Below are 27,911 nucleotides of genomic sequence, written 5' to 3' on the forward strand. Positions count from 1 at the left end.
GTCAGTGCCTGATGATATGTTTTAATCAGACTATTTTTCTAAAGTTTTGTCAGTAGGATAAAATGTAGGACATCACATGCTAATAATGAAAAATATATGTGAGCAGAGGAAAACAAAGCAGGGCTGTGAAGGGTAACATTTGACTTGATTAACATGACTTGGAAACACTAAAAGGATATAGCAAGCTTCCATCTGGAGTACATAAGACAAATAAAAAATGTCATTTATGGCTGAGCAAAGTTAAGTAGCGCAGTCATTCATTTAATGTGGTGTCTTAGTGGCTAAAAGTGCTCCTTTGTTAAAACCAAGTAATACCTTAAGTGTTAAGTGTTTTGTGTACTAGTGTTCTAAAACTGAAATAAAACTAAACCAAGTGGTATATGTTTAGCAAGCTACTCTTGAAGCACAGATATTCTGAGCACAGGGATCATTTACAAGAGGAACTCCCACCTGCAGTCCCTTGCCTTTTCCTACAGCAAAACAGAAATAAGAACATAAGAACGGCCACAGCGGATCAAGACCAATGGTCCATCTAGCCCAGTAACCTGTCATCCAACTGTGGCAAACGTCAGCTGTTACTTTTACAGTGCAAACAGGATAATTGTAATTGAAGGAAACCTGGACCTGACCTTTAGTATCTAAAGACTGAATAATATGAACGTAATGTTTAGAAAAGTATGGCATATAGCACTTTACTCTCATGTACTCTTATCTCTGGGCTCTCAACTTCCAGTATTCCTTCCAAGTGCTTATTGCAGAATGGATGAAGAGCCTGTCCCTTTCTCGCACTATTATAATGGTGAAGACAGAAGAATTTTATCTTACACTAAAATTCAGTTGAGTTTTCCCTAGAATTGAGGATAAAATTTTCAAATCACCTAACTCCCATTTTGAAAATTGACAGAGAGGAGCCTCAGGGTGTATCTAAACTGCAGTTGGAGGTGTGATTGCAGCTTGTGTAGACATACCCACACTAGTTTTAATCTAGTTAGCATGGCTAAAAATAACAGTGAAGATGCGGTGCAGCGGGCTTCAGCACAGGATGGGAATGCAAGTACTTACTCATAGCTTTGGGTGGGCTTGAACAGCCCACACTGATTTCAATAGGCCTTAGGCACATAAGCAATTTAGGCATTTTTAAAATCCTACTATCTGCAACTTTAGGCTCCTAAATATCATTGAAATCTGGCCCTAAGAGCCTTAGTCACTTCTGAAAATGGGATTTAAGGTCCTAAATCACTTAGGAGATTTTGAAAATATTACCTGGCTTCACTATCTAATGAGATAAGAAGAATAAAGTGAAATAAATCTGCTTTTAAAACAGCTTTGATCCCCACTTTACAATCAAGCTTTAAACGGAGTGAATTTTAGTAGGTGCATAGCTTATCATTTCCTTAGCTTTCCTACGATCGATAAAAACAAAATCTCATCTTTTCAATATTTATGCTATAATTTTGGAGAAAAAAAACTTTTTGAAACCAAGAGGTGTGCCATTTGGATTCTTGTGTATGAGGTTCTTGTTGATGGAAGGGGTGCTGAAGGGTGTGAAACTAGCCTGAGTCAACGGGGTCTAGAAGAAAGTGAACAGCAAAGTTGCAGGATAATTTTGGAAGCAGGTAGCTCAGTAATCATATAAAGGGACCTCCTATATACTTGGCCTCAGTTATTAAGGGATCATGGAGTCCATCCATCAGATGCAGGGGTTCTGTGACCATAAGAGTTGGACTGAGGAGAAAATACATACCGGACAACAAGGATGGAGGGTTAGACCGTACTAATTGCTGGTGCCTCCAGTGGCTGGCGTCCAGTGCAGATAAAGGCTAAAAGACCCAGCTCCCAGAAGTAATGAGACACTGGATTTCACTGGTGGACCTGCATCTATAGGATAAGAGGAGAATTCACAGGCTCAGGTCCACCCTCGACATTCTCTACACCTGCACACATGAAGGCAGAGAGTGGGCGTAAGGCAAGAGGATTCAGAAGTGAGCCGAGTCTTAGGGGTAGGCCAAAGAGGTTCTAATCACGGCAATCATTTAATATGATGGGAGCCTTGTAGCTCCATACTGGACCTAATTAAACACCTGGTATGTGAGAGTAGGGGATGGGCACTGTTCCCCACTGTTGAGTGAATAAAGTTGCGGCCTGCTGCTTAACTCCATCCTTGTGTCTGTCATTCATTCGCCTGCATATCAGATCAAGATTCTCCGCTGCTCAGATACTATGGCATCAACAGGAGTGGGTTGTTTTAGGTGCATGCAGAAGAGAGTCTGAAATGAGAACTACTGGCCTATTGGTCTACTGTTTACGGTAATAGTTATCTCTTATGATGAAAGTGACATGCACTAGGGAAAAGATTATGTTCAAGATAAACATTTCAAATGCAAAGCTTGAAACTTGCTAAGAATATAAACTAATTCATGTCAGCAAGACCAGCATTATTCAGTGAAAATAAGGCAAATGAACATTTAACTTATCTTCTGAGCTTTCTGGGGTAACTCAAATAATAAATTACCTTTTTCTATTTCTTTTTAAAACTACTTTTCCACATAACCCATTTTGAAAACTGCACTATCCAAGACAAAAGCAAATACAAGTAGCCAACTCCCCTACTCTATTTTTCTGAACATTACGTTCTCTGAAAAAAATGTGCAGCCAGGGAATGTAGGACAATAGGTTCTAAAAATTGATCCTAATTAAATGACGTAAGTACTCCAAAGAATATCATAAATCTGCATAACAAAGTACTTCTCTTAGCTTATTAGGAATAGACAACCATGGCACTTATTTATTTAGGTGCCTCCCCACATACACATACTGGTCTCCCAGCAGATACACATGCTATCTCATACTCATTGTGACTGCAGAAATGTAAGTAGACTGAAAAATTCACTGTTAAGCACACCATTATGCAGTACTGTTAACTAGTGTTGGGACTTAATAAGTAACCACTGGCATAGCCTAAAATATCAGTGGACGAAAAATATTTGTTGTATAATACTTCTACTCCCACACCCTTTATTTTCATTTCATTTTCCCTGTTCAGTCAGGGAAAAAAGAAATCCATTCAAAGAATGTTGCTAGCAAAATTATTTTTCTCACATACAAATGCACTTTAGCTCTCTCTTGTTCAAGTTAACGAAGAATGAAATTGATCAAATACCTTGTGCTGTTCTGCATTTGGGAGAGATAAACTTTGATGGCCTGAGAATATGACTGTGTTGAACAGCATCAGACTATCTGAGGAGTACAAGCATTCTGAACACATGAATGGTCAAAACTGAATATTTCATAAAGTTTTAGAAGTTGAAGGTGACACTGTGTGTCATTATGGTACAGCACTGGTGGGCAACCTGCGGCCCACAGGCTGCACACGGCCCATCAGGTAATCTGCTGTCGGGCCGCGAGACAGTTTGTTTACATTAACTTTCCATAGTGCAGCTCCCAGTGGCCACATTTCACCGTTCCTGGCCAATGGGAGCTGTGTGAAGCAGCGGCCAGAACATCCCTGCATCCCGTGCCACTTCCTGCAGCTCTCTTTGGCTGGGAATGGCGAACCATGGCCACTGGGAGCTGCAGGCAGCTGTGCCTGTGGCCGGTCAATGTAAAACTGTCTTGCGGCCCGCCAGCAGATTAATCTGATGAGCTGCGTGCAGCGCACGGGCCGCAGGTTGCCACCACTGCTATATAGTGTTTAGTAAAAAAAAAAAGAGAAAACAATTTTTAAAAACCCCACACCGTGTTTTTTCTGGTTTAATGAAGTCATAGACTTTAAGGCCAGAAGGGACTATTATGGTCCTCTAATCCGAGTTCTTGCATAACACAGTCTATAGAATTCATCCAGTAATTCCTTCACAAATCTAGCAATATGTGGTTGAACTGGAGTTTAACTTTTAGAAATTACTTATGAAAATCAGTGATTTTAGGTGCCTCAATTTTAAGGTGCCCAACTTGAGGCATCTTAAAGGACTTCATCTTAAGAAGTTGTGAGCACAAACTCTCTGAAAGCCACATACCATTGTGCTGTCAAGTTGGGTACTCAAGAATGGAGGTAGCCAAAAGTACAAATCACTTTTTGAAATCTTGGTCTTTTTAGTGATGATCTACCACATCTCTTCGTAAATTGTTCCAATAGTTAATTGCCCACCTTATTTCCAGTTTAAATGGTTCAACCTTCAACTTTCAGCCAACTTCAGCTGGATCTGGTTATGTTTTTGACTGCTAAACCATAGAACTGTCTGGAATCAGGTGTCTTTAGAATTATTTTGTTAAGAAACCAATCACTCTCTTTCTACAAAAGGCATGTATTTGAGCGAAACAATGGGCCGGATTCACAAACACAATAGCATAAATCCAATGTAGTTCCATTTTCTTGAGTGGACTTATTCTGAATTTACAGCAATGTAACTGAAATGGGAATCTGCCCCAAACGGCGTGAACAGGGAACAGAGGGGAGGAATTGTTAGAAGAAGTTCAGCTAGTCAACACAAGCAATGTAGCTTCTCTGTAAGTTACCTAGATCCTTTCAACATGATCTTGAGATAACCAAACATTACTAATTTTAATGTCTGTTTATGAATAAAAATGGAACAAAGAAAAAAAAATTCATTCCTTCTATGGATCCTTCAATCTTCATACAGTTGCCCTTAGTCAAAAACACATTGTAAATCTATGATTGAAGAAGAGCATTCAACACCACATAAATTTGTGAAGTTTCAATTAAATCATTGATGCCAAATCCCTACAAATGTAAACTTGAGGATGAAAATGAATAAATGGGCATTAATAAAACAAAGACTATATTGGTCACCTGGTGCTCTCTTCTGATTTCATACTCTTCATCCCATAGATTTCCACACACTGTAAATTAAAAAGTGATGTAACATTGCTGAAGTTTACATTATATATGTGATATAAGTCTTTTTCCAGTTTGGTATATGGCGCATATATATATATATATATATATATATATATATATATATATCAAGGAGTATGATATATGGGGTAGAGATAGAGGGAAAGTAAGGGTCAACTGTTTGTGTGAACAGTAGAAAAAGAGAAGAAATTGTTGAAAAGAAAAACAAGCTACACAAAGTCTCCTGTACCCCATCTTTTTAAAAAAGTCTTTGAAAAGCTGGGGGTAGAAGATGTCCTGTACATTAAAGCTTTTTTCTTTCCCTTTGTCTAGCTCGTCTAAGGTGGTCCTCTGCACCATGGTTAAATTTCTCTCAAACTAAACTGATTATTAACAGTGCCTCACACATATTTGGCTCAAAAGATTACTGACACTGAAAACAATACCATTTTCTTTCCAGCTATTTTTTCTTGTTTAAAATAACTGTTAGTTGTATGCCAACAATATTTCCATTTGTTTTGTTTTATTATGTTTATTTGGGAGGAAGGGTAATGGTAATTCAACTTTGAGTTTCATTATCCATATCTTGGAACAAGATGATGATCAGTATTCCAACCCTCTGCTGCAGGCAATCAGCAAAGAACGGAGCACAGGGTGTCAGGGTTTGTGCAAAAGTGTCTTTAAGCTGCTTTGCACCAGTCCAGTCCCCCAGAGTGAGTTACAGCAGCCTGAAGGCTGATCTATGTTACACCAACTGCCTGTGATCCTTTCTCTGTGCCCACTCTTCTTACATCAACCATTGGGATGGTAGGAGTCATTCTGACCCACTCCATTTTAGAAGGGCCCACTGATACCAGAACGTCCACCAACTTGTGAGAGCTCTCACTGACCTCCTCCACCTGAATGTCAAAAATGGAGGCCACCCTTCTCACAAGATCTTGATGATCCCTGTGGTTCTCTGGCAATGGTGAGTTGCGTGCCACCTCCATAGCCTCGTCTGGTCATGAGGAAGAGGCTACAATAGTGAGGTAGTGGCTGCTTTATCTCTTGTGGTAGAAAAGGCTGCTTGGCACCAATCTTGTTAACAATGCCCTTGTTGCACTCTTGAATAAACCAAATGAGGGGGAAGAGGGGAAAGTTCTAGCTGGAGGATGGACACACCATGGTATCCAGAATGGCCACTGTTATGGGCCTGGGTCCCATCTTTGACTGCGCCATTGCCACTTAGGAGGAGGCCAGTGCTGTGACTGCTGCATAACCCTGGTCCCCAATCCTCTGACAGTTCCCTAGCTGCCCTCCACTAGGGTGGGAAACAGAAGAACAAACCTCTGACTTGACACCATACCCTTGTTATTGAAACCATAAAAGCTCACATGTGAAGTGTTTAGACCTGACAAAAATGTGTAAATAAAAAAAAAACTGTAAACAATACTTTTTTACTGTTATGTTCATCAGATCTGTACAAAGCAAAGAAAATGCAGTACAAGAGTAACAGAACATCCGTTATGGCAAACACAGTAGCTTTGTCACTGCATAACAAAGTTAAAACACATCAGCGTGGTCGAGAAATTTGCACTGCCACTCCACAACTCAAGATTTTGTAATCTGGCACCTTTCACTAGCACTATAGTCATTCAAGATTAAAATAACCAAAGTAACACCATTGCAAGGACAGCAAGAGTTGCACAGGTATTGAAATACGCCCAGAAGTACAGTTTGGAAATCAGAGGCCTGACCGTGCTCTCACCTATATAATATAAATCTGTAATAACAACTCCAATAAAATAAGTGGAGCTATAGCAATGTAAAATCTGTGTGAGAAGGGCCTGGAGAAATTTGATATATGAAGAAGGGCTGATTATTATTTCATTAGCATGCAACACCACTATGATGATAGTGTAAAATGAGAAAGAGAAACATGAAAAAGTAACAAGATAAAAGGAAGGCAGAAAAAATAAAACATGTTTATTAATTGAGCTGGGGGGGGAGCACAATTACATTATGTACATAAGGCCTGCAGCTTTTTATTTATGACGAGATTATTGAACAGCCAGATTCTGCTTTTATTTATGCCAGTGTAAATCTGGAATAATTCCACCATACTCTATATGGTGTTACTTGTAACTTACACCAGTTGTAAGTAAGTGCAGAATCTCTAGAGCAGGGATCGGCAACCTTTCAGAAGGTGTGCGCCAAGTCTTCACTTTAATTTAAGGTTGTGTGTGCCGGTAATACATGTTCATGTTTTTTAGAAGGTCTCTCTATAAGTCTATATATTATATAACTAAACTATTGTTGTATTGTAAAATAAACAAGGTTTTCAAAATGTTTAAGAAGCTTTACTTAAAATTAAATTAAAATGTTGATCTTATGCCACCAGCCCACTGCTGGTCTGGGGTTCTGTTCACCTAGGCCATCAGTGGGCTGAGTGGGGCCTGCAGCCGGGACCCCGGCTGGCAAGGGTCCGGAAGCCAGAACCCCAGACCGGCAGCAGGTTGTGCGGGGCCGGCGGCCAGGACCCCAGACCAGCAGTGGGCTGAGTGGCTCAGCCCACTGCCGCTCAGGAGTTCCATCTGCCGGCTCTTGCCAGCCGGGATTCTGGCTGCTGGATCAGCTCAGCCTGCTGCCAGTCTGGGGTCATGGCCCTGCCCACATACAGTGGGTACCTACCTTCTCCCTGGTTGTGGCCCATTCTCTTCCTCTCTCTGCATTAAGCTGAGGGTGAGAGTGCACTGAGCACAGGGCTGGAGGTGAAGGGTCTGGCCAGGAGCTAGAATGAGGGATGGGGGCTCAGGGTTGGGGCAGGAGGTTTGGGTGTGGGGCACTTACCTGGGCAGCTCCCATTTGGTGTGAGGGGTGCAGGTGGGAATGTGGGGGGGCAGGAGCTCCCATTTGGTGCTCAGGGTGGGGATGTAGGGGTGCAAGAGTCAGGATGTGGGGGGTGCATGGGGTTTGGGGGTGCAAGAGTCAGGGCAGGGGTGTGGGGCTGGGTATGTGTTGGGGTGCCAGAGTCAGGGCTGGGGTTTTGTGGGGGTGAAGGAGTCAAGCAGAGGGCTGGGTGTGTATGAGTGGGGTACAGGGCTCAGGAGTCAAGCAGAGGGATTGGTGTATGTGGGGGGGGTCAGGGCAGAGGGCTGTGTGTGGGGGGGGTCAGGGCTCAGGGCAGAGGGCTGGGGGCATGTGAGAGGCGCAGGTGTCAGGGCGTGGGGGGTATGTGTGGGGGTGCCAGAGTCAGGGCTGGGGTCATGGAGGGGGGTGAGGGAGTCAAGCAGAGGGCTGGGTGTTTATGAGGGGGGTACAGGGCTCAGGGCAGGGGCCTAGGGGCAGGTGCAGAGCTCAGGGCAGAGGGCTGGGTGTGTGTGACGGGGGATCAGGGCAGAGGGCTGAGGGGCTGGGGGGGGTCAGGGCAGGGGGCTGGAGGGGATATGCCCCTATTCCACCACCATCCCTTCCCCAAGGCCCTGCCCCTGCTTCTTCTCTGCCTCCACCAGGAGCAGCCAACATGCTGACTCTGCTCATTCCCGACCCCCTCCCTCACAAGGGCCATCAGCTAATCGGCCAGCAGGGAGGGAGGGACAGAGAGGCGGAGGAGGGGCAGGAACCCAGCACACTAGGGGAAGAGCCAGCAGGACCAAGCTTCTGTCCCCTGCCCCCGCAGTAATAGATCTTCATTTTCTCAGTGCAAAAGGACATTAAACCGGCAGCAAGGCCAGCAGAATAATTTGCATAGTCCTGGAGGCACATAAGTTTCTACCATTCTAAACAGTACTTTGCTCCCATGTTGTGAGCTCACAGAAACAGTTTTCAGGCAGGCAGGCAAGCAAGGAGCAAAGGTGGTCCAATAGTAAGAACCCTTGGTTTTCTATTGCATTGTATTGCACTACATTCTTCTCATATACACCAACAAATATAAATCACACAATGTCCTCGACTATCCGCAACTTTTTCCCTAACAAAAGGGCGGGCTAACTAAAGCAAATGGTTATTAACAGATTCACTGAACTATAAAAATTAGTAGATCTCCTAGAGGCTAAATTTCCTGTCATTAATGGTGTTGTCAGTAATATTAACAACAGCATTAGGTATCAAAACCTTTTTTTATCATTACTAGTAAAGAAGCCCATTCACCAATTTAAAATCTAACAGTGACAGTTTCCAGGGTTGTTGACAGACTTCCCCAGAGTTGCATTAAAATTGAACAGTTCTTGTTATGCTTTATCAGCTTCCTTATTTATATTTGTCTGTTTATTGCCAGTGAGACTTTGAGGTCTTATTTTTCACATGAGCAATTCTTCACTGAAGAAAAAAAAGCCTGAAAAATATTGCATAGGTGTCTTTTTTTGGATCATTTCTAAGGTTTGTTTGACAAGCTACTTCAAAGTAGAAAATAAAGGACTGAATAACTAAACTTGTCAGTGGATAAAGATATTGAGCAACAATCTAAGCAAATCATGTTAACCATGAAGTTATAGTGTCAGAGTTAAATATACATTATGCACCAAACATTCACAGTTTTCTTGAAAAGAAAACAGTCAGCTATTACCAAATGATTGCATTTTTTATGGCACTGTATATTAAAACCAATCTTACAGGTTAATGGGGTTATTTATTAGAGCTGCAATTCAATTACATTATATAAAGATACCGCCTAATAGTAAGCAATTATGAAATGTATAATATATAGGCTGATCACTTACCAGATATTTAATAGACCAATAGGCAGTAATGTGGCTTAAAGTGAAACCAAGGAATACATATTTTGCTCTGGACATCAGTGATTTGGAACAGTTTTGCTGTTTTCCAGACATTAATTGATTTGGAAATGACTCAATGAAGCAACATTCAGCATGATTAAATAAAACATGTTTTGCTACTTGCAAATGTTCCTAGTTAGTTAACTACTTCCAGGAGTTGATAAGTTTGTTCACTGAGTGAAAGTTAAATGTATATATGCACATTTTACTGGGTTATTAGGGCACACAAATCCCCAGTTTTTAATTCAGTTCCATTTTAGTATGTTTTAAAGGTTTGCGTTCCCAACATCATAAACGGGATTCTGAAAAGCTACATTATACTATAACTTTTTTAATATATATAGATTATATTTAAAATTACCCTGTGTAGTTTGCCTCTATTACCATACCAAATATCATTATTGCTCAAAGCCTATTGAGGATTACAATAAATAAACCCAAGTAATGTCAATAACAACGATCCATGACTTCAGGATTTTGAAGGAGGCTTTAAAGGGCCCATTCAACTACCTGTAAAATTACTTTCCTTTCCTTTTTATTGCTCAAACACAACATAAGTAAAGTCACACAAATTGCGAAATGCTGTGAACACTGGTCCTGAAGCAGGGGTGCTACATAGGATGCCCCCAAAACTTCCATAATGCACAATTGCAGAGCAGCTTAAGAAAAGATAAGAGACTTTATTAGGTATATGCTGTGTCTTATTTTCTACTCTCCACAGTTCCTTATCCTGGACCCGATCCCTCTCCTAAATATCTATGTAGGATTGTAATAACTCTCATGTGCACTCCCAATGTGGGAGGGTAATATGACCTGGATGGCCTATGTGCCATTAAAAAGGCAGTTCTGTGAATCTGCGTTCTGCTCATTTGAGACACCCATCCGAAACAACCAAATTTCTCCAAAAGGCACACACAGGAAGTTGTAAACCATTGTAAAAAAAACCTGACACCTAATCACCTAAGACAATTAGTGTATGTGTTAATATAACTCCTCACTTAAAGTCGTCCCGTTTAATGTTGTTTTGTTGTTACATTGCTGATCAATTAGGGAACATGCTCATTTAAAGTTGTGCAATGCTCCCTTCTAATGTCGTTTGGCAGCTGCTTGCTTTGTCTACTGCTTGCAGGAAGAGCAGCCTGTTGCAGCTAGCTGGTGGGGGCTTGGAACCAGGGTGGACCGGCAGCCCCCTATCAGCTCCCCGCTTCCTTAAGTTCTCTGGGCAGCAGCTGCCCAGCAGGCTAGCAATTGCAGCTGTCCCTCCTCCCACTGCCATGTGCTGCTCCGGCCCTCTGCCTTAAAGCTACTCCCTGAGACTCCTGCTTGCTGTGCAGGGGGGAGGGAAGGGGGCTAATGTAAGGGTGTCCACGTCCCCCGTGCTCCTGTACCCTGCTTACCCCATCTTCCATAGGGCAGGGGCTCAAGATGGAGGGAGCCTGAAGCAGCTGTGGTCTCAGAACGCTAATCTAATTAACAAGGCAGTGTACTTAAAAGGGAAATGTGCATATGTCCCTGCATCCCTGCTGCCTTGTAGACTGTGAGAGTTAACCCTTGAGGGCTCAAACAATTGCTAGTTCATCATTTAGCAGTAAGGGAAATATCCCACCCTCTGACTCCTCCACCTCAACCAAGCTTCACAATCATCATCACTGTGTACCAGTATTAAATTGTTTGTTTAAAACTTATACTGTGTGTGTGTGTGTAGTCTTTTGTCTGGTGAAAAGAAATTCCCTGGAACCTAACCCCCTCATTTACATTAATTCTTATGGGGAAATTGGATTCGCTTAACATCATTTTGCTTAAAGTCGCATTTTTCAGGAACATAACTACAATGTTAAGTGAGGAGTTACTGTATATGAAATAATGGCTAGATGCTACAGACATTAGTTTCTGGGAAATGACGACTTTCTAACTTATGAAGAGGAGGAGGAGAAGGATTCATTCATTCCAGGATTGGTCTTTTGTATGTTCTTCCAATGCCTCACACCTTACCATGCTCTTGCCTCCTGTCACTTGCATTTGTTCCTTTTTCCTTGCAAACCTCTACCTGGAATTCTCTCCTTGATTCAGTGTGCCATGCCTCCTTGTTGTCTTCCAAGTTACTCCTAAAATCTCACTTCCTTTTCTGGCCTTTACCACTAACCATCCTCTAAGACCCCATCCATCAATGATCTCAGCCCATTGCTGAACCTCACCACCCATCCCTCATGTGAGAGTTAAGGAGCTGGGAAAAGGTAGTTGGCTCCTTATTGTATTAGATGTTAGGAGCCCTGACCCTCTTCCACAGCTTCTTTAAGGGATGCCTTCCCTTAAGTCCACTTCCAGCTTCAGTATGTCAGGGAACTGAACCCCTTACAGAAAGAGTACCAGCACTTGATACCTGATACATGCTAAGTTGTGACAACTTGAAAGCTACTTGCTGACCTACCAAGTCAGGTCTTGGAGCTGCTGGGGGAAAGGAGGAAAAAAACACTCTGTCTTAATTAATCTGGCAGAGAGAGAAAGATTCCTTACCAGTCCCAAAGTGACTGATCCCAGAGCAGACCAAAATAACTTGGTCCTACATTAATCCCAGGAGTGGGGGTGGGAGGGGTGAAAGCTGCTGATCCAGGACTGAAAGAGGGCTTCATCAGGCAAGACAGGGCATATATATCCTCCCTCAGTCTGCTGGGAACCAGTGAGTCACCTGAGCCCTTCACCTGACCAGCCCCCAGCTCAGGTCATGTCCACCCCTCCCAACTCTTGCAGGAGGAGAATCCTTAAAGGATCCATGACCCCTTTCTTCCCAGACAGGGAAAGCTCATACCCACACACACCTTTGAGGTTGCAGGTACTGCATCCTCACACCAGATTTACACCAGTGCAGTTCATGTGACTTCAGTAGCATTACATCAGTTTTACTAGAGTGTCAGATGCACAATCAGCCCTATAATGTTTACATAAATGTGGAAATATAGTGTACAAAAGAGTACTGTGCTTATAAAAGTTTTGTTTGTTTACAATTTGGCATTTCACAAGCTAAAAACAATTTTTTTAAAAAAAGTAATGCAATAAAAAACAGGCATTAAATTTATCTTAAAAGAATGTATGGTAACATAAATACAATGCACTTATAAGAGCACTGATTTTCCTTGGTAAAATAAAATGTATGTGTACAACTCTGCATCTTAGAAAATTGCATATAGTCCAAATGCCTTCCATTATCAAAGCTTCAGTATCACATTTGCAGTTTCCATAGCATGCTAAACTACTGAACAATGTCAATTTAGGATCAAATGGCAAGTATATTGCTATTACAGTAAGAATGGTTACCCTTATTCATATGGGCACTAAAAGGTATTGGATACTGTGATGTGGTTTACACACCCCACACTAACACAGAGGGCATGGGAAGGGCTGGAGCAATACTGGGCCAGGGAAGTTCCACCTCTCAGGCACTGCCGAAGTTGCCTGGGGAAAGGACTAATATAGAGAGAGCTTCAGCAACCCAGGCAAGGTGGGAAAGGGAGGAGAGAAGCCATTTCCTGGGGGAGGGCTGCCCTGCAACAGTAGGAGAAGCAGCTCTTACTGAAGAGGTCCAGCTGTGGGTCTTCCCCCCCTCACACACACACACACACACACACAAGCCTTTTAGACATTACTCAAGAGGTAGAGAGAACCACGTGCAAGGGCACCAGAGGGTCGCCTGCATCAGCCCCAAGACTTTGCAGTTTGAAGCAAAGGACTGTAACCCAACAACAACCAAGCCACAAACTGAGGGAGCAGGTATGGTAAGAAGTGGATCAGGGGAATGTGCGCAGGAGGTGGGACATACTATCAGACTCGGTGGGCTCTGGGCCAGGACCTGGTAGAGCAGAAGGACCCAGGTCCCCCTACCCATCCCAGATTCCCCTTTGTCTAGCCCTGAGGATGGGCAAGATGGAGGGTTACCAGCAAGAAAGCAGACCCAGCTGAATCCCACCCAGCAAAAAAACAATTGTACCAAATTATTGCTTTTTAGTATAAGTAGAAGGAACAAACAAACAATCTAAAAAAGGTACTACGTGCTTCAGAATATGTAAGTATTCTTAGGTGTAACAGAAGATTGTATACATCTATTTTTCAGTTTCAATCTTCTGTCTACATAAGAATGTTAAGGTATATCATTAAGTTAATTTTGCATAAATGCTATGAAATAAAAAGCAAATAATTCAGTTTATAGTTTTGTTTTGAATGATGGAAATATGATAATGCTATCTACTGAAAAAATACTAATATTGCATTGGTTAGTTATTTCTGTGGGTGTTCAAAATGCAAGGAAAAAAGGCATAATATTTGAGTCTCCAGGCTCCACTCACAGAAATTCCTACTAGAATTGCAGCTGTTGCCCCTATTGTATATGTAGATACAGTTACTACTGCAATTTTCCTCAGACCAGTCTTTCAGAGCTTCAGTGGACGTGACCCCAAGAAAGTTAACACATGGAGAAGGAAAAATAACCAACTGTTAAAATCCATTCTCGTAAAGCCTTTAACAACATTCACATTATATACAATAGAAATAGTAGTAGTATGGGATATGGGAGCAATATGAATCCACAGAATATTAGCAGTAATAGATCTTCATTTTCTCAGTGCAAAAGGACATTAAACCGGCAGCTATACCAGCAGAAGAATTTGCATAGTCCTGAAGGCACATAAGCTTCTACCATTCTAAACAATACTTTGCTCCCATGTTGTGAGCTCACAGAAACAGTTTTCAGGCAGGCAAGCAAGGAGGAGCAAAGGTGGTCCAATAGTAAGAACCCTTAGTTTTGTATTGCATTGTATTGCACTACATTCTTCTCATATACACCAACAAATATAAATCACATCGTGTCCTCAACTATCCGCAACTCTTTGCCTAACAAATCTGCAAAACCAAAAGCTGAAAGCAACTTCTTAGATACCACAAGTGACACACACTGTATATACCTAGTATAACTCTTATTACTTACTGCTCAAGTGTGCATTTCTAAGTGCTATGTTCTGTTGCATAAATTTAATACTGACATTAAATAGTCAACAGCTAGGTAATCCTATGGCTCAGCCAGGAGAGATTTTGAACAATAAAGTGAAGGCAGACTATTTTTTTCTTTTACAAAATTTCATGAGCATTAGCAAGCAGTACCATTGGTTCCGACAGATGCACAAGGTAACAACAAACCACATGGAAGAGGAAAACAAAGCAATCTTTAGAAATCACGTTCATTGTTCCACTGAATTCAGGAATGGGCATCTCAGAAGATAACAATGCTATTATTCCTATCAAATTGCACAGGAAGCACGACTGGATTCCTTCCCTAACCACCACAGAATGATTCAGAACATTCATTAAAATTGTTAAAGGGAGAAAAGGGCTTCAATGGTTTTCAAATGCCATTCAGTTCTGTTTTTAAATACAGCTCAATGTGCTCTAGAGCCAAGGTTTTTAAGACTGACTAGTAATTTTGGGTGCTCAACACTCTGAAAATCAGGCCACAGTGAAGTGTGTCAGCCTGAGAAGTCAGAAGCTGAAGCAATCAAAATAACCATTCACTTTTGAAAATCTTGGCCAAGATGTTTAGAAAGTGCATACAACTCTGAGCCAGATAAAATTTTCAAGTGCCCAAGGAACCTAGGTTCCATTTCAAAGTCAGTGACACGTGGTCCCTAAGTCACTCAGGCATCTTGAAAATTTTACCTCTCATCATACTTCCTCTTTGCTTACTGCAGTTTTAAAGTATATGATGAAACAATGAGTATTATATTTCAAAGTTGTTATTTTTTGAAACTGACCTATACAATGTAACCCAAATAATTACCATACTGGAGAATAAAAAGAATAGTGAGCATGACGCCTATCCAGTTGAAGACCCACTTACTGTTTTTGTATTGTCAATTAAACCCTCAATTATTTTGCTTGAGGGAAAGAAGTTGATGATAACTGAAAAGAATTTTGAACTATTGTACTATATATTACTGCATATACTCGATCATAAGCCGGTTCATTTATAAGCTGACCCCCCCAAGATGGATAAGTAAAAATGGAAAAATTTTATGACCCATTCATAAGCCGACCCTATAATTCAGGGGTCAGCAAACTTTGGCTCCCGGGCCATCAGGATAAGCCGCTGGTGGGCCAAGATGGTTTGTTTACTTTGAGCGTCTGCAGGCACGGAGATAAACCTAAGTAAACAAAGTGTCCCGGTGCGCCAGCTGCTTACCTTGACGGGCCGGGCCAGCAACTGGTGGGGAAATGTTTTTTGGGGGGAGAAGCTGGGGGTCAGGGGAGTAATCCTTGTGACCACACCCCCACATGACCCCACCCCTAGCCCGGGACCCCCACATTCTCCCTATCCCTTCCCTTCCCACCTTATCTAGGGAGGGCCAGGGAACGATGTTTCTGGCCTGGCTGGAACTGCTCCAGCAGGCTAGGCAGCGCGGCCACTGCCTACTCCAGTGGGCCAGACCGGGCAGCACAGCATGTTCCAGCGGGCTGGGCCGGGCGGCACGGCCGCAGCATACTCCAGCGGGCCAGGCAGTGCGGCTGCAGCCTGCTCCGGGGGGAGGGGCCAAGCGGCGGGACTGCTGACTGCCAGCCCCGGAGCTGCAGCTGCTTTGGAGGCTGGGGGCAGAGCAGCATGGCCTGAAGCCGAGAGACTCTGGCCCTGCCTCTTCCCTTCTAGCTCTGCTGGCTGTGCTGCCTCTCCTAGCTCCCTCTGTTGGTGGGGAGGGGCTGTATCCCACCTCTCCCTCTCTATATCCATTCATAAGCCGACCCCTTTCTCTGGTGCTTCCCTTTTTTACTAAAAAAATTCAGCTTATGAACGAGTATATACAGTATATGAAGCATTTGATAATGAAAAAAATCAGTACTAATACAATAAATCGAAGATACTGGGCATTTAGGATTGATACATTTAACTCTTTAATCTAACAGAACAAACTAGCAGGTTATTTATTTGTAAATTTGATTAACCAACATGGAACAAATTAGCAAATAGCTGTAGATTCGCAAAAATGAAAACACACTGATAAAAACAATTTATGTATATATGTTGCTATTGCATATGTGGCAAGGACTGACCAAGTATTTTTCCCTCACGAAAAAATAAAACTCAGTTACTCAGTACATTATTTGGATATTAGCAACTGAACAGGTGTACTTGCTCTGTGATGAATCCTAAACGATTATGGTATAGATACTCTTTTTAATACCAATCACATTATCACATGGACTATTTAGCACCAAGAAACAAGTTACCAAAATACATAATTTAAGGAAACAATGGAATAAATAGGAATTTTTGATTACTTTTATTCTGATGTTTGAAAACTACACATGGAAGACATTATTAATGATATTCCCAGAGCCTAATATTTTAACCCTGCTACTGTGGTCATAATTGCAAAGTGAGTATATTCCACCAGTGTTGATTTCTTAACAGTGATCACTATAGATCCGAGAGTAAAGCAGATAATAGCCCAGGTAATTATCTTTTAGAAAAAAGCAGCACACTCACCATTTCGGCTTTCTTCATCTATAGGAACTATTGTGGCTGGAGGACCTGCCCTGGCCAACTTGCAGTCTATAAACATGAAAACAGAAGTTATTTCTAACTCCACAGTAAGGTCTCTATATTGTATTCTATAAAACAATCAGGCTGAGATAGTGGTCACTGAAGCAAGATAAGGCCAAGATAATTGTTAGCTAATGACTGGTATAAAGGACCCAAACTCAAGGTTTTTATTTAATCTTTATTCAAATTCTAATTGAAGTAAATGGGAGTTTTCCTGAGAAAGTACTGAATTAGAACCTCAGGATCTGGCCCATCATGCAAATGAAAATTTCACAACCTGCTCTCATTATGAATTGTTGTACTAGTTTCTATTTGTTATGACACTTGTACTTTTAATGTCATGAATACACACACCAAGTCTTTGCCACATCACAACACAATACAGTTCACTTGCTATACCATAAACTTATATTCCGGTTCCTCTAAATATACCAGTAGGGACCACTGTGAAGCAGAAGTCCTTCAGGACAAAAATAATGTAATGGTAATTTAACCCAGAGAACATGAAGGAATGATTAAAAGGGATACATTGTAATTAAGTTTCACAACAGAAACAAATATGATTGGAATTTAGTTGCAACAAAAGGATCTAATTAAAGAGACTGAACAGAATTTTAATAATGTTCTAAAGAGAATAAAAACGAAAAAAACAGACAAGCAATGTTCAGGAAGTTACATTTTGCCATCTTACCCTCATATTGCCAGTCTGGAGTCAAAAGTTTAGTCATCAATGGAAGCAGAGCAGAATAATGAAAGAAAATAAGTAAGATTTTGTTGTAGTTGTTTAAAGACAGATTTTAAGACACACAAAGCAGTACGCTGAGAGCTACTAAATACAAATGTGTAGTCTATTAAATTAACAGATAAGGGCATGTATACAAAATTTGATGTGTGTATTAGAAGCAGCTGAGCTATATAGACTAAACAGGAGAAAAATCTTGTTTACTCCTTTAAACCATACATTGGAGAAATGCTGTTAGTTTACAATACTAAGCACTTTTCACCTTCAAAGAGTCTCACAATACCGCTGAAATGGGTAGGTGAATTGGTAAATCTTACTGTTCCCATTTCACAGATTTTTAAAGATATTTAGGTATAACTGCTAAACATTGCAAGGTCTAAATGACTTAAATGGCTAAGGGCTTGGCTATATGGAGAGTCAGTGTGCAGCAAGGGGTGTGTAAATCTACACTGTTCTACCCTGCGATGCACTAAGTGGTCATGTGGACACTGCTGTCATGCACTAAAAGTTCTGTAGTGTGCAGCAGGCTGGTGCACTGTAGGTTCACACCCCAGCTTGCTGCACACTAAATCTCCATATAGACATGCCTTTAATGCCTTTTCAAAAGTAATTTAGTCTCCTAGGAACCTAAGACTAATTGAAAGTCTATGGGACTTAGATGCCTAAATACATAAGCTACTTTTGAAAATGGGACTTACCTGTCTAAGTTACTAAGGCCTTGCAACACTGAGCAAAGCAATACCTTTAAATATCTGAGAGAGACAAGCTTTCGAGCTCCACAGAGGTCTTCTTCAGGAAAGCTCAAAATTGTCTCTTTCACCAACAGAAGTTGGTCAAATAAAAAAACCTTGCCTACCTTGTTTCTCATATATCCTGGGACCAACATGGCTACCACAACATATTTAAAAATCTGGGGCTAAGCAACTTGCCCCAGGCCACAGAGAGGACTCTTTAAGGCTGCATCTATATATAGGAAAATTAGGACCTGTATTCTTCCACTGGTGATAGCAGAGGTGGAGTCCAGAGAGCACACAGAACTCAGATGTTTCTAACCATCATGTGGTCTAATCCTAGTCAGAGTCAGTGACAGAAAACATAGTGATATAAATGCCTTTTTCCAATTTACAGTAGGGATTTTACTTTTGCTACCCCCAATGCAACTACTCAGTGACTCATTACAGGTTCTCATAGACTCAGACTTTAAGGTCAGAAGGGATTACCACAATCATCTAGTCTGACCTCCTGCATATCGCAGGCCACGGAACTTCACCCACCCACTCCTGAAATAGTCCCCTAACCTCTGGCTAAGTTACTGAAGTCCTCAAATCATTGTTTAAAGATGTCAAGTTAGAGAATTAATCATTTACACTAGTTTAAATCTGCCAGTGACCTGCGACCCATATTGCCAAGGAAGATGGAAAACTCCTCCAGGTCTCTGCCAATTTGACCCGGGGGAAATTCCTTTCTGACCCCAAATATGGCAATCTGTTAGACCTTGAGAATGTGGGCAAGACCCACCAGGCAGATACTACAGAGAATTCTTTCCCAGGTAACTCAGAGCCTGCCCCATCTAGTGTTCTGTCTCCACCCACTGGGGATTTTTGCTACTGGCAGCTGCTGATGGGCCATGTGCCATTGTAGGCAGTCTCATCATTCCAGCCCCTCCATAAACTTATCAAGCTCAGTCTTGAAGACAGTTAGGTGTTTTGCCCCCTCTGTTCCCCTTGGAAGGCTGGTCCAGAACTCCACTACTCTGATGGTTAGAAACCTTTGCCTAAGTTCAAGCCTAAACTTATTGATGGCTAGTTTATATCCATTTGTTTTTGTGTCCACATTGGCGCTTAATTTAAATAACTCCTCTCCCTGCCCAGTATTTATCCCTCTGATGTATTTATAGAGAGCAATCATAACTCCCCTCAGCCTTCTTTTGGTTAGGTTAAACAAACCAAGTCCTCTCATAAGGTAGATTTTCCATTCCTCGGATCATCCTATTAGCACTTCTCTGCACCTGTTCCAGTTCAAATTCATCTTTCTTAAACATCAGAGACCAGAATTGCACACAGTATTCCAGATGAGGTCTCATCAGTCTCATTGTATACAGGTATTAACATTTCCCTTTCTCTACTGGAAATACCTTTCCTGATGCATCCTAGGACTGCATTAGCCCTTTTCACGGCGATATGACATTGATGGCTCACAGTCATCCTGTGATCCGTCAATACACTCAGGTCTTTCTCTTCCTCTGTGGCTTCATCTGTGGTTCCCATGTTATAGCAAAACTTCTTGTTGTTAGCGCCTAAGTGCATGACCTTGCACTTTGCACTATTAAATTACATCCCATTTCTATGACTTCAGTTTACAAGGTCATCCAGATCTTCTTGTTATGATATTCCAGTTCTCCCCCATATTGGCTATACCTCCCAACTTTGTGTCATCTGCAAATTTTGTTAGCATACTTTCAATTTTTGTACCAAGGTCAGTAATAAAAATGTTAAATAACATTCATCCCAAGTCTGTTCCCTGAGGAGCTCCGCTAGTAACCTCCCTCCTGCCAGACAGTTTAGCTTTCAGTATGACCCATTGTAGTCCCCCCTTTAACCAGTTCCTTAGCCACCTTTCAATTCTCATATTAATCCCCATCTTCTCCAATTTAACTCATAGTTTCCCATGTGGAACTGTCTCAAATGCCTTACTGAAATCCAGGTAGATTAGATCTACTGCATTTTCTTTGCTAAAAAATCAGTTATCTTCTCAAAGAAGATCAGGTTGGTTTGGCACAATTTACCCTTTGCAAAAGCATGTTGTATTTTTCCCCAACTATCATGCACCTCTGTCCTTAACTACTTTCTCTTTCAAAATTTGAGACCGTGCATACAACTGAAGTCAAACAGGCTTGTAGTTTCCTGGATCACTTCTTTTCTTTCCTTAAAAATAGGAACTATATCAGCAATTCTCCAGTCATAGGGTATAACCCTGAGTTTACAGATTTGTCAAAAATCCTTGCTATTGGGCTTGCAATTTCATCTGCCAGTTCCTTTAATATTCTTGGATGGAGATTATCCAGCTCCACTGACGTAGTTCCATTAAGCTGTTTGAGTTTGACTTCCACCTTGGATGTGGTAATTTCTACCTCCATATCCTCTTGTTGCCATTATCCATCCGGCTACTAAACCTAAGCTCTTTATTAGCCTCATTAAAAACTGAGGCAAAGTATTTGTTTTGTTGTTCGGCAATATCTAGATAATCTTTAATCTGTACCCCATCCTCAGTTCTTAGAGGTCCCACTTCTCTCCTTGTTTTCTTTTTATTTATATGGCTATAGAACCTTTTACTATTTATTTTAATTCCCTTTGCAAGGTCCAACTCTGCTTGGCTTTTGACAGTTTTAACTTTATCCTTACACTTTCTGACTTCCATGAGGTACCTTTCCTTGCCATCTCCCAGTGCTTGTAGGCTTTCTGCTTTCTCTTAATCACCTGTTTGAGATGCTTGTTCACCCAGTTTGGTCTGCAACCCTTCCCTATAATTGTTCCCCCCCTTCCTGGGGATGCAGGGTTCGGAGAGCTTCTGCAACTTTGATTTAAAGTAATTCCAAGCCTCCTTCACATTCAGATCCTTGATTTCTTCAATCCAGTCCACTTCCCTAAGTAATTCCCTTAATTTTTTTAAAGTTTAGCTCTTTTGAAAGGAAAGACCCTTGCTGCAGATCTAGCCTTCCATTTAGTTTAATTTAGATGATCACTAGAACCAAGGTTGTTCTCTACAACCAGTTCTTCTATTTAGTAAAGAAATCTGTCAGCTAGCACATCCAGGAAAATCTGGGCCCTACTATTATTAGTAGCACTTGTCCTCCAATCTATATCTGGGACACTAAAGTCTCCCATAATCATGCAATTCCCAGTAATAATTAAAAATATTAAAGAGGTCTCTATCCAGATCCAGATTGGATCTGGTGGTTTGTAGCACACCCCAAGCACTATATCAGGGAAACCTCTAGTAGCTTTCATTCCCAAAGTGATTTCAGCCCAAACAGACTCTCGTATCCATTCCATCACTTCTAATTTCTTTACAGTCTACCTCATCATTAATATACAATGCTACCCTGCCACCTACTTTCCTAGGTTTTACTTTTCCTAATGTAGACAAAGTCTCTGAGGTGGTTTAAAATGCAGGAAGTATTTATTTAATTCTGTGATCAGGTCAAAGCACTAGAGAACAAATTTCTTTAGCACGAAACTTTTGTTTACCAACATCTTTGTAGTTCTACAGATGACTATTAACAAGGCCAAATTTTTAAGATCAAAGGGAGAGGGATCAGCAATGTAGGGAAGCAGAACATACTACGTTTGTTAATGTTAAATTTGCACTGGATTGTAAATAATGACAAAATGAACAACAACAACTGAAACAATACTGATAACTAATCGCTAACTATAACACTTTTGGTAATTAAATTCTAAATTATTTCAAGCCAATCTAACAAACCCTTGCTTTGGAAATAAAAGAATAGGGCCCTCTCCCCACCTGCATCTCAGTGACATTGCTTGTACTTTTTTCATACAAGTCTGTACACATTTTACACCTATGTGTTTTGCAGTTCAGGGCTTTTAACTGTGTTCCTTAGGGACTCTAAATGGATGTTTATTGAACAGTTTCTTGAATTTTATGCTATTGATTTTTACATTCTTCAGTTTGATTGGCATACATGGACTGAATAATATCAGTACAAGATATTTTGTATGTTCCAAAATGTTCTTTCATGAATTAGATTTTACATGTCAGTGAGCACTGAGACACTAACTCACATATTAAAAAGGGTCTAAGAGGGAAAAATAGACCCATCTGAAAAGCACAGCTGTCATCCCATTACCTTTTTCTCCACTAGGAACACATCTGTGGGGAAACAATTAGTGATTGCATGTTCACTAGAGATGGAAAATCATCTTGTTCTGATTCTCTTTTTTTCCACAGCATGTTCTTATAAAAATGCCATTAATGTAACTGATGTAACTCTAATCATTGCTAGAAGTTGACTGTAATTCTTGTCAAGAGGTTTACAGCTAGGCTAAATGAACATAAATAAAAACAAAAACTCCACACCAGTTTGGTACAATGATGGTCTCTCCAAGGTATTTTCACTACTGGTTTGTGTCTTCGCATTGCTGAGTGGCAACCAGTTCATTGAATGATGACCCAGTGGTTCAGCAGTCATTTATCATATAATAGGTTAATCTGATAAGCAACTAATCAACTAATGAATTTAAAGTGAGGCCATTTACACTTCCAGGAATTACACATGCTTTATTAAGCACAAATATTTTCTTAAAATTAAACCGATTTCCTATTTTTTTCCTTTTCATTAACTATTCTTTCATGATCATGTCTTTCTCCTTGTTATACCTCATCTTCAAGTGCACTCAAATAGTTTTTTGTTTTCTCCCCATGTCTTCTTTAGTAGTTTGTATAAGTAAGGAATACAAACAAACAATCTTACATAATTGTGGTGCAGTTTCTATTTAAAGACAGGCAAGGATTTTGTAAATTATAGTGAAAAAAAAGTATTAAGACTGGGGCTATAATGACTATTACATTGAAAGTTAGAAGCAAAACAGTGTTATATCAAGGATATCCTTAGTCAGAGCTTTGTAAAAAAAGTTATTACAAATAGCAAAAGTTACCGAAATGTATTATGCAATAAAAATGAATCAAAGTTAGATGAGGGTTGTAGCCAGAACCCAATTGTAAGAATGGGGAGGAGGAAGGTGAAAAGGATGCCCAATGAAAGTCTAGACTATGGATTATCCTTGTGTTACACAGAAAACGTGTTTGCTGAGGAGGCTCATACTTTTATTGGACAGGTAAGAACTTCCTTAATATATTTAATTTCACCCATGACAGTCCCAGTTAAAAACTCAGATTGCATCCTGAGAGACTGCCCTGTGTCTTTCTCCCATTAAAAAAAAAAAAAGAGAGTGACGATGTGGCTTTGTTCATCATAACATTCATCAGCACATAATGCACAAATTACTGTACAGTTGCAGTATTCTTTAAATTGCCAATCAAGCAGCTAGAAGGACACAACGTTTTTTGTCTAAAACCTTTAATAAAATGGATGTGTTGCAATATCTGCCCTTTTATTTTTTATTCTTTTATTACAAAAAAAATGGTTACCTACCTTTTGTGACTGTTGTTCTTCGAAATGTGTTGTTCACCTCCATTCTACATTAAGTGTGCACGTGCCACGTGCACGAGCATCAGAAATTTTTCCCTTAGTGGCTCCCATCAGGCCGGCGGGGCCCCCGCCTGAGCAGTGCCACTGCGCCGTGCATATATACCCCCACTGGCCCGACCTCCTCCAGTTCCTTCTTCACGGTGACTCCGACAGAGGGGTAGGAGGGCGGGTGGTGGAATGGACGTGAACACCACATCTCAAAGAACAACAGTTACAAAAGGCAGGTAACTGTTTTTTCTTCTTTGAGTGCTTTTCACGTCCATTCCACATTAGGTCAATCACAGGCTTACCTTTGGAGAAGGGTAGGAGTCATGGAACAATTGATCGAGGACTGTCCAGCCAACCGCTGCATCCTCTTGGGCCTGCTGGTTGACCGCGTAGTGGGACATACAGGTATGCACCAACGACCAGGTAGCTGCTCTGCAGATCTCCTGGATCAGGTCCTGTGCCAGGAAAGCTGCTGAAGCTGCTTGTGCCCTGGTCGAGTGGGCCGTAACCATCGGGGCTGGAACACCTGCGAGGTCATAACACGCCCAAATGCGGTCTGTAATCCAGGAGGAGATTCGCTGCACCGACACTGGGAGGCCTTTCATCCTTTCCATCATGGCCATGAACAGCTGTGTGGATTTAAGAAAGGGCTTGGTGCACTCCAAATAGAACGCCAACACTTGACGGACATCCAGGGTGTGCAGGCTGCGGTGACTCAGGTCCACATGGGGTTTGGAAAAAACACCGACAGACAAAATGTCCTGGCCTAGATGGAATTGTGAGACCACCTTTGGGAGGAACTTGGGGTGTGGGCGGAGCTGCACCTTGTCTTTATGAAATACTGTATATGGCAGCTCCGAGGTGAGTGCCCTCAGCCCAGATACCCTTCTGGCCGAGGGATGGCCACCAGGAATGCTACCTTCCAGGAAAGGTGGAGGAGGGAGCAGGTAGCAAGGGGCTCAAACGGGGCTCCATGAGCTTAGAAAGGACTAAGTTGAGATTCCATGGAGGGACTGGGGGGCATGAGTGAGGGAACACCTCTCCAGCCCCTTAAGGAACCATCCCACCATTGGGTGGGAAAAAAACCGAGCCCCCTGAAAACCCCAGGTGGAAGGCAGAGATGGCCGGCAGATGCACCCTGATCAAGGACAAGGCCAGCCCCTGCTGCTTGAGGTGCAGTAGGTACTCTAGAATGGTAGGCACCGCAGCCTGGCGTGGCTGAACCTGGTGAGGCCCACACCAGCATGAGGACCTCTCCCACCTTGCCAGGTAAGGGCTTCCTACTACCATCAAGTAGAACCTGCTGCACAGGGAGGGAGCACTGGCTCTCTAAAGCGTTCAGCCATAGAGCTTCCACTCCATCAGATGGAGTGACTGCAGGTCGGGGTGGAGGAACCGCCCTCCATCCTCCGTGATGAGGTCCTGGTGTAGGGTCAGGGTTACCAGGGCTTCCACTGACAGCTCCAGGAGCGTGGTGAACCAGTGCTGGCGGGGCCAGGCTGGGGCGATGAGAAGGACCATCGCCCCATCCCTGCTCACCTTGAGCAGGACCTTGTGCACCAGAGGAAGCCGGGGGGGGGGGGGGGGGAGGAGGCGTATTTCAATTCCCCTCCCCACGGGAACACAAACGCGTTTGCTATTGAGCCCAGGCTGCGGCCCTGGATTGAGCAGAACTGCGTGCACTGGTCATTGCCCCTGGTGGCAAACAGGTCTACCCAGGGAAACCCCCACTTGCGGAAGAGCGAATACACGACATTCGCTCCGAGTGTCCACTCATGCATGCGGTATGACCTGCTGAGGTGGTCCGCCAGTTCGTTCCGCACCCCCAGGAGACGTGACACCTCGGACTATGCAAAAGTCCCAGAGGAGGAGAGGCTCATGGCAGAGCAGCGAGGAACGGGCTCCGCCCTGCTTGTTTATGTAAAACATGGCGGTCGTATTGTCCGTCAGAACTGTCACGCTGTGACCACTCAAAGTGGCATGAAAGGTCTGGCAGGCTAAACGAACCACACTGAGTTCCTTCACATTGATATGGAGTGACCTCTCCGCTCCCGACCACAAGCCCTGAATCTTGAGGTCCCCTAGGTGAGCACCCCATCCGAGGTCTGACGCGTCCGTCACAAGCGTCAGATCCAGCTGTTGTGCAGCAAAGGGGATTCCTTTGCAAACCACGGTCTGGGACAGCCACCACCGCAGGGAGTCTAATACGCCCCCCGGGGCAGTTACTACCAAGTCCAGGGGGGGTCTCTGCCTGGGCGGTATACACGGGCGAGCCAAGCCTGCAGCATTCTGAGTTTCAGTCTGGCATGCTTGAGCACATGCGTGCATGCTGCCATGTGGCCCAGCAGCCTCAGGCAGCATCTGGCCGTTGTAGTGGGAAACTGGCACAGGGAGGTCACTGCTTGCTGGATGGACAGGAATCAGGATACTGGGAGGCTCACCTTTGCCCGTACCGCACCTAGGACCGCCCCTATGAATTCCACTCTCTGAGTTGGAATGAGGGTGGACTTGGGAACGACCAGGAGTCCCAGCGTGCGGAATAGTCTCAGGGCCACTTGCCCATGGGACCAATACTCCTCTTTGGACCGGACCGCAAGGAGCCAGTCGTCAAGGTACGGGTAAACTCAGCATACCAGTCCCCCGGAACCAGGGAAGGGATGATGATGCCCAGAGAGACCATGTGGAATCGAGCCTTGACCAGGAACTTGTTGAGCCTGCGCAGGTCCAGAATGGGTCGAAGGCCTCCTTCAGCCTTGTGAATGAGGAAGTAGTGGGAATAGAACCCATTCCCAATTAGGTTCTTCGGTACCAACTCTACCACCCCCAGCTCTAGGAGAGTGCGCACCTCCTCTTCCAGGAGGGTCCCTGAAAAGGGATGGGGGGGTAGGAGGTAGGCAGGGAGGAGAACAGCAGCATGTAAGCGCCTCGCACTGTGCGTAACACCCAACAGTCCGACGTAATGCTGGACCACGCATGGGAGAAGCGGGACATGTGATTCAGGAAAAAAGGGGATGGATCTGGTGATTGGTCTGGTATGCTGTCCTCGAGCGCACATTCAAAAGCCTGGTTTAGGGCTGGGCTGAGACTTATGCTGGCCTTGGCTCTGGCTCGGCCTATTGGAGCTATTGTTACTATTATTATGCTGCCTCCTGTTATCACCTGCGGTAGGGAGCGATGCTGAGGAGGAGACTGTGGCTTGAAGGGTTTTCTTTGGGTCGCCGGGGTGTGCATACCCAGCGACTTGAGTGTGGCCCTCGAGTCCTTGAGGCTATGCAGCTTTGCATCCGTCTCGTCCAAAAAGAGCCCGGACCCTTTGACAGGGAGGTCCTGGAGCGAGTTCTGCACCTCAGGCGGCAGACCACACTCCTGTAGCCACGCTGAGCATCACAGAGAGAGAGGTCTTCGCTATGGCCTTACCTTCGTCCACCAGTGCCGTAAACTCCTGTTGGGAACCCTGCAGGAGGTTGTCCTTAAACTTCCCCACTGCCGCCCAGGAGTTTAAGTTACATCTGTTGAGGATGGCCCGTTGGGTAGCAATCCTCAACTGGAGGCCCCCTGAGGAACACACCTTCCTGCCAAACAGGTCCAGGTGTCCTCGAACAGCGCACCATTGCCAGCTTTCCCCTCGATGGCACCATGGGCCCAGTTCCTGGAGGCTTCTCCCTGCTCGGGAGGGGACTCACCGCCGACAACCCGATGAGGTCCTTTGCCGCCTCAAAGGTGTCAGGTGTGGAAGGCTGATCTATTACTCCCTCGAGCCTGTC

General features: G+C 43.0%; 1 protein-coding gene across 17 annotated transcripts in view; it reads right to left on the minus strand.

Annotated features, from left to right (window-relative positions):
* The window catches only part of PCDH15 (protocadherin related 15), a 790,091-nt gene that overhangs the window by 552,411 nt on the left and 209,769 nt on the right, over positions 1 to 27,911 (minus strand). For 16 of the 17 annotated variants that reach the window (XM_039547294.1, XM_039547276.1, XM_039547275.1 and 13 more), the window contains one exon: positions 17,129 to 17,194. In XM_039547294.1, the coding sequence (XP_039403228.1) occupies positions 17,129 to 17,194 (66 nt within the window). Of the gene's footprint in view, positions 1 to 4,807; positions 4,858 to 17,128; positions 17,195 to 27,911 lie in introns of all 17 variants that reach the window. The other variant, XM_039547273.1, reaches the window with a different exon arrangement.

Source organism: Mauremys reevesii, linkage group 7, assembly GCF_016161935.1.
Source record: "Mauremys reevesii isolate NIE-2019 linkage group 7, ASM1616193v1, whole genome shotgun sequence".
Taxonomy (NCBI): Eukaryota; Metazoa; Chordata; order Testudines; family Geoemydidae; genus Mauremys; species Mauremys reevesii.